At 42.3% G+C, this 7,532-nt stretch overlaps 1 protein-coding gene across 1 annotated transcript; it reads left to right on the top strand.

Moving 5' to 3' along the window:
* Positions 1 to 2,288: 2,288 nt before the first annotated feature.
* On the top strand, positions 2,289 to 7,082 carry LOC118453378 (fetuin-B-like). Its single transcript, XM_087830446.1, has 7 exons — positions 2,289 to 2,550; positions 3,002 to 3,111; positions 3,510 to 3,597; positions 3,841 to 4,001; positions 5,658 to 5,771; positions 6,076 to 6,162; positions 6,340 to 7,082. The coding sequence occupies exons 1-7, from the start codon at positions 2,334 to 2,336 to the stop codon at positions 7,030 to 7,032; spliced, it is 1,470 nt and encodes a 489-aa protein (XP_087686572.1). The 5' UTR covers positions 2,289 to 2,333; the 3' UTR covers positions 7,033 to 7,082.
* The last annotated feature ends 450 nt before the right edge of the window (positions 7,083 to 7,532 follow it).

Here is a 7,532-nt window from a genome sequence, read left to right as displayed (position 1 = left end):
CCTTTCAACTCCTCTCTCTGTCTCTCGCTAGCAAGAGAGACAACAGACCCAAACCCAGACAACAAAGTAAAGCTATTTTTCAGCTAGGAGCCTGACATAGAACCCACCGTATTAGCCAGAGGTCCCTTTACTACGGTTCGGAGCCGCGGACCTTCAGTAACAGTAATAAATCACAGCAATAGTACATTCATGTAGTTGTAAACAGCATGATAATATATTAAGTAATCCAAAGTATTCAGAGTACGTTACTCTCATTGAGTAACGTAACGGAATACGTTACAGAATACATTTTGGGGCATGTATTCTGTAATCTGTAAAGGAATACATTTTAAAAGTAACCTTCCCAACACTGCCTGTGATTCTTTTTCCCACACTGAACCACTACAACCGATCTTAGTGTTCCCCACTTGCTGAAGTTCACTTTAGCCCTGAATGTTTTCATTTCCTTGTTTAGATATACAGGCAAACAGTAGGCAACAGAAAATAGTTGGGGGTTTTCGCTGTTTGAGTGAAGCAGTTGATTCAGAACTTCAATTTTTATCAGTATTTTCTAACACCGGTATCTGTACTTCTACTTAAGAATGTCTGTACTTTTGCCACCTCTAGTAATAATAATCTTTTATTTATTACTAATTTGCATTTTGTTCGTACAATATGAGGATCTTAGCTCCTTCTAACTCTGTACCTTACATTCCCTTTCATCAGGCTGTAAGGGCTGAGGGTAGCTGGGCATCCATTCTTTGATTCTGTGACTATTTGAGGCTTTTCGTTCCATCTGCCATTTTTATCTGTGCCAGCTCAAACCTTTTCAATGCTGTGCTAACAACAAGCTTTAAAATGACACTCCATCTTTTGACAGTGGAAAATCTGTGGCAACCTATTTAGAAGAAATCTCATGATATCACGTTGCAGCTATTCCTTGCCATCTGTAGGGGCACAAATTTTTGAACAGGAACAAAAAATCTCACATCATTGTTTGTTTTGAGGACTTTTTGCATCTGATGTTGAATATGAAACTGTTTGGCTTGAGCTGTAAGGTACTTTTTTAAAAATGCATAGATAACACTCAGATTGTTATGACAAAACTGGAGACTCACCTTTTGTGTGCATTCTGTGTGATGTATATATTGTCTTCTGACCCCCCAACAAGATCAAATCTTCTTCAGGGAGATATTGACTGTGGCTCAGGATATAGGGCAGGTTGCATGGAAGGTCAGTGGCTACATCCTCAGCTCCTGCAGTCTGCATCTTATCTCTGGACAACATATTGAACGCTGAGTTGCACTAAGCGCACTCAACAGACAACGCAATGTCACGACAAGGCATGTAACAGACACTCCAGTCCACCACGTCCATTTCACGCTTTGCCTCTCCAAAGCGTGAAATGAACACACATGCAGAAGTTGCATTGCCATTAGGGGAGATAATATATTTAAAGCCAAGAACTCAGAAGGTGGGTCAGATGACAAAATGTGTGAATAAAGGTGCCTGTATGCATTCGTGTGTTATTGGGTGAATGATATCACCCAATCACACACGGATATCCCTAATACAAGCACCTGCACTCAGCCACACCCAGCTCCAACATCATATCTCCGATTTTAAGTTGTACAGTCATCAGCAGCTGCTCTGATTCTTTTACTATCATTCTTTATCTTAGATTGTGACTACGTGGTAATGTGTGGTTTGTAGTTCAGCTACAGGGCAGGGGTGGAGCGTTGGGTTCAGGGTGTGGTGTTAGGGGATGCTGGTTGTCACAGCCGGTGATCATCATCTAATCATGCCCCCTCTCCCTCTCCTCTATTTCAGTAAGATGTCAGAACTGGAAAATAGAGCAGACAGTCAGGAGGAGACGGAAGCCCTGAAAAGTGACTTAGTCAAAGCTGAAAAAACACACAACCTGTGTGCGTGGGGTCCTTCCATTCACAAAATGCTCTGTTGCTGCAGGTTCACTGTTATTCTTCAACAAGTATGAAGTTTGCCCCTTTATTAAAACTCAGCCCAGTGGCATGAGCCGATCGTGTACTTTAAAATCATTAATTGATCCAAAAGAAGTGAGGCTGCAGGGCTGCTTCTCTAACAACTGATAACCACATTGTGCAAGTCTGTGCAGCATCTGATTGGTTGGCTGATAGGTCAGCGATGTTTTTCAAAGGTTTGGGGTCAATGGTTATATTTGTCACTGATAGGAGGTTTAGTGATTTTGTGTGGGTGTGTTTGTGAGTGTGTGTGTGTTAGCAGTTTATAAAATGTGACCTCTCAGTTTCTGCACATCTGATTTAGAGCTCGAGTGTGGCAGTGTGTAAGAGAAAGAGTCGTCCCAGGCCTTTACTATGAAGACCTGTGTGCTGGTATCACTGCTGCTGGCGTTGGGTTGTGTGACCATCAATGGTGCACCAGTGGAGCATGGTGGCATGGAGCCAGGCTCATGTGAAGACGCATCAACAAAAGCAGCTGCTGAACTGGCTCTTACCAAAATCAACCAGGACAGAAAGGAGGGCTACATCTTCAGCCTGCACCACCTGTCCAACGCCCACATAAAGAGACATGTAAGCCCAGCTGCTGGGCTTGCAGTATTATTACTGTGTGATAGACCAGTGCTTTTTAGGGTGGAATTACTTTCTAGCAAAGTGCCAGATTTGGTGAAACAGAAATTTATTAATTAATTAATCGCATTCATTTTTGTAAGTCAGGCTGTTTACTGAATGCATGATGCTTGGAAACCGTCATAAATAGTGTTTGTGTTTTGCAGACACTACCTGGCTTGAAATGGTCAAAATAAAAACAAGAAAAACAAATTTACGTGACTTGTGTGAAAGTTTAGGAGGTACCATGAATCACTGGAAGTGACCAGTGAAAGCTGTTAAATTCAATTAGATTTTTATTGACTGTAAACATTGTTTGATAAAGTGTGTGTGTGTGTGTGTGTGTGTGTGTGTGTGTGTGTGTGTGTGTGTGTGTGTGTGTGTGTGTGTGTGTGTGTGTGTGCATGCATTACAAGGAGACAATGGTGTGGTCTTCTACCTCACTCTGGATGTTGTGGAGACCGACTGCAGTGTTCTCAGCAGGAAGGACTGGAAGAGCTGTGACATTCCAAGGGAAAATATCAAGGTTAGAGCACACGCACACACACACTGCATGTGCACATCAACAAGTACACCAAAAGACCATATTTGTGCACACAGAACACAGGGTTATTTCGTCAGCTTCATTTTTTCATTACGGTCTCTTGTCTTCTCCTTAAGCTTTCTTACAGTCCTAACTAAAATCTTTCGGAGCATAGTGAGCATCTTGGAATTTTGTTCCATGAGAAGTAGTTCATAAGGTTTCAGATTAAAAAAATATATTTGGTTTCACAATTTATTGTCACTGTTGTTTAAGCTGACAGTAAATATTAATAAATATTTAATAAATGTTAAAAGAAAATCTAAATAAAATCTTTTGTGAATGTGATTATGCTCTACTTATTAGCAGTACAGTAACATAATTTATTGTATTTGTGTTTGAAGGTATACGGACAGTGCAAAGCTGCTATCTTCATCAGTAAGGTACACAGAGTGGTTCGTCTGTACAAATACAAGTGCACTATCAGACCAGGTATGAAAAATATTAGATATATCCAAAAAAAAAAAAGGAGTTGCGGTTTTTACATAGAGCACACCATTTTATGTAAATTTAACCATCATATCTACAGTGACATCCAGTTCTACATATACAGCAGCATACTGTATAGAGGAAAATAAGTACAGGCTGCACCTTATGAGACAATTTGTTGAAATTACAGGTTTTGTGCAGCACCAACATTCAAAACCACTTTTTTGTTCTGCTCAATTCCTGCAGGTAGTGTGCTTGGGGGCTGTCCCGGCTGTCCATATTTACCTGACAATAATGAGGAAGCTGAAATTCAGAAGACTGTGACCCAGTCTCTGGAGAAATTCCACAACCAGAGCAGGCCGGCCAATCGTTTCACTCTGCTCAAAATCTCCCGTGCTACTGCACAGGTAAGATTACCACATATCCAAAAGAAACATCAAGATATGTGGCATAATGTATCCTCTACTCTTTTATTGTTTGTGTCTGTGTGTCTGTGTGTATATCTAGGGCTGCACAATATCTCTAAGATGAAAGATATCCTGTCCTGAGTGACGCTGAAAATTTTTTTCATGTGATCATGACTTCTGGGCTAAACTATTGTGATTCATTATTATCACATTGTCCTAAAGCAGGAATGTTAAACTAATTTTACATCGGGTCACATACAGCCCACTTTGATGTTAAGTGAGCTGTACCAGTGAAGCTCCCCTTTCTGTCAGTGTAAAGACATTTAACTATATATTTACTCCCTGATATATCTTAGTGTAACAAAGGACAATTTCAACAATACAGTGGCTTTCAAAAGTACGAACTTTTCCACATTTTGTCACATTACAGCCACAAACATTAATCAATTTTATTGGAATTCCACGTGAAAGACCAACACAAAGTGGTGTACACGTGAGAAGTGGAACGAAAATCATACACGATTCCAAATATATTTTACAAATAAATATCTGCAGAATCAGAATACTTTGCTAATCACTAAGAAAATGATGTGGTTACAGTTGCTCAACACAATAACAGTAGCAAACTGAAATGATTAAAATAATACAGTATATTACAAATTTAACAATATATAACAAATGGGTCTAAGATATACAAATAGTTCAATTAATTATTTTGATACGCCTGCCCTAAAGTTTCCTGAAAAGCCTTCAGTCAATCTGAACTGCCACACCTGAGTGCTAACAGAGACAGAAAAGAGATATCACATTTCGCCTTCTTTTTTTTTTTTAACAGGATAATGTCATTGAGATTGGGATGTTTTTCTTTCCAAGAACATGTATATGGAAACACATACAAAAATTTAGACAGCCACATAATAAAACAACACATTATACATGTGTTGCAGATAAATAAATTCAATGAAATGAAATCCAGTGCTCTCTGTCATATCAAGACTGTTCCCCCCCTGGTCATGGCGCATGGATACTTTTTCAAGACACTCCGGCCACACCCCACAGCTTACATAAAAAACAGCTGTGTGGACATGAAACTGGTGATTGTTTGATCTCTGCTTGTCAGTGCATGTGTGTGACACAAGCACACACATGCACTGAACACAGCAGGAGACATCTTGTAGAGAAGGGGCTCGAACTCAGGGGAGTGGACCAGTATGGACCTGTATGGACTGTTTTATATTGCCAGCACAGACCAGAGGCCCATGATGGCTTTTTTTGCCTCCAAAAGTGTGGGCCACCAACTTCCTGACATGGCTAAGGCTAAGGCAGGGAAAGTGGATGCCTCCCAGGCAGTGGCATCCGGGCCCATTGGCGGGATTCACTCCCCCATCTGCTGAGAGGCCATGCCCATCCCTCAGTAGCCCCTCCCTTGGCCCTGCAGCCAGGCAGTCCTGTGGACAACCTCCGGCTAACTCCCCAGGTACAGTGTCAGGCTGGGTTAGATTTTCCGGCAGCTTTTGTCTCCACTATTGGTTTGGCATCTTGAGTGCCAACCATAAGTAGCTGCTCTGTTGCGGTCTTCGCATCTTGCAGGACTTTGTTTTATGTGTAATAATTAATTACGTTTTTTTCTTTTCCTTTGTGTGTTTGTGTGTCCAGAGTGTCGCAGGTACAATTTACCGTGTGGAATACACCATCCAGGAGACCACCTGCCCCCACAGCACAGAAGCAGTGACGGCTGAGAACTGCCCCCCTATGGACTGCGAGTTTGCTGTGAGTCAGGAGAAAGAATTATTAGTCTCACTCATGTAAAGTTGTAATCACACGGGTTGATGAGATCAATGAGTACAGTATGGCTTTTCTGATCAGGGGGTCATTTTAGTTTTAATGCTGCAATCAAAGACCTCTGCTTTCCACTCAAAGCTCTGAGCCAGTGTGTTCTAAGTTCTACTGACTAGTTTGTGAAAGCAGAGGATTACTTTTTCATTCAGTATGTGTAATTGTTCCGCCGTAGTAAAACCACAGGCATCCTCAATCCTCTGCTTTCTTAAGTTTTTTCTTCTTTTTCTCTTCTCAGCACAAGGGCTTCTGTAAGGCATCCCTCTTCCAGCCTCTTTTTGATGAGGGGCAAATTAATGTCGACTGTGAGATCTATGAGCCTGAGGTAAGACTCATTAATATGTCATATCTGTATTGTTCAAATATCCTTCAGTCGCATAGGGAACAGTGTAAGTAATAAATGCTGATGGGGGACCTAAGAAGGCACTTAGTTTCCTTATGCCTTGGGCTGGCTCTGTTTTGTAAACTCTTTATTATAGTACACTCTTTATAAATTCTCCAGGCTGCTCAGAGACAGATGAAGCTCCACCTGCTGGGCGGAGAGACTGACCACAGCCACAATGACACACACTCACACAGCCACGACCACACCAAGAGCCACTCTCATCATGGCCACAACAGAAACCAAACTGATGACCACGATCACCACCACACACATGACCATGCCACAGGCAGCGCCCACAGGCACGCTCATGACCACTCCCACAACCACGGTCTGAACCACGATCATGTGCACACTCATCACGACAAAGCACACAACCACAGCGGTGACTCCCCCAACCACCACCATGACTACAAGCACACTGTAGGTGTGCACACCCATGAACATGACCACGAGCTGGCTCTGGACCACGACCACAAGCACGGTCACCTACATGAACACGAGCACCACCACCATCACCACGAGCAAGAACATGAGAACACACCCCACGATGGTGCAAAGGGAACAGTGATAGTCCTGCCTGCCTTGGACCAGCCTGTGACCTTGCCTTCCTTCCCTGATGTCCCCGCCGGTGGGCCTGGAGTTGGAGTCACTCTCCCACTTAAGCCTGACCCTCAGATTCCTGGACAGATGGAGCCCACCATCGAGCCCTTCCCAACCTCAGTCTCTGCCCTGTGCCCCACCAAAAAGGCAGGGGATCAAGATGTGGGGATTCTCTTTGCTAATGACCCCATGTTCAAGCCGGCTGCATAATGTGGTGTATGAAACTGTAATAAACACAGTGTGCAAAACTCATTTAATCACTGAACTATATAAATAAATATATATATATATATATGTGTGTGTGTGTGTGTGTGTGTGTGTCTGTGTGTGTGTGTGTGTGTGTGTGTAAATGGTAAACGGACTGGTTCTTACACAGTATAGTGCTTCCTTAGGCTACCTGAGGACTCAAAGTGCTTTATAGAACTTCATTCTTATTCGACCTCATTCACTCATTCATAGAACCACTGTTTTCTATGCTTTTACTACATAAGTGCTTTCTAACATCGACACACATTTATATTTTAAAGGAAACATCAGAGAGCAATCTGGGACAATGGGCCCATATGGGTCACAAGGGCATGTTTGCTGGGAAGGTACACTTTAGTCGAGACAAGTAGCTTTATTGCCATTCCAACCGTGTGCAGTGGTACAGTACACAGTGAAGATGTGTGTGTATATGAGATTCTGCAGATAGGTGCTTGGTACTTTAA

The sequence above is a fragment of the Neolamprologus brichardi genome, chromosome 17, assembly GCF_056152115.1.
Source record: "Neolamprologus brichardi isolate AB-2024 chromosome 17, ASM5615211v1, whole genome shotgun sequence".
In the NCBI taxonomy this organism is placed as follows: Eukaryota; Metazoa; Chordata; class Actinopteri; order Cichliformes; family Cichlidae; genus Neolamprologus; species Neolamprologus brichardi.
The sequence above is the reverse complement of the archived record's forward strand: the minus strand, read 5'-3'. Positions and strand labels throughout refer to the sequence as shown.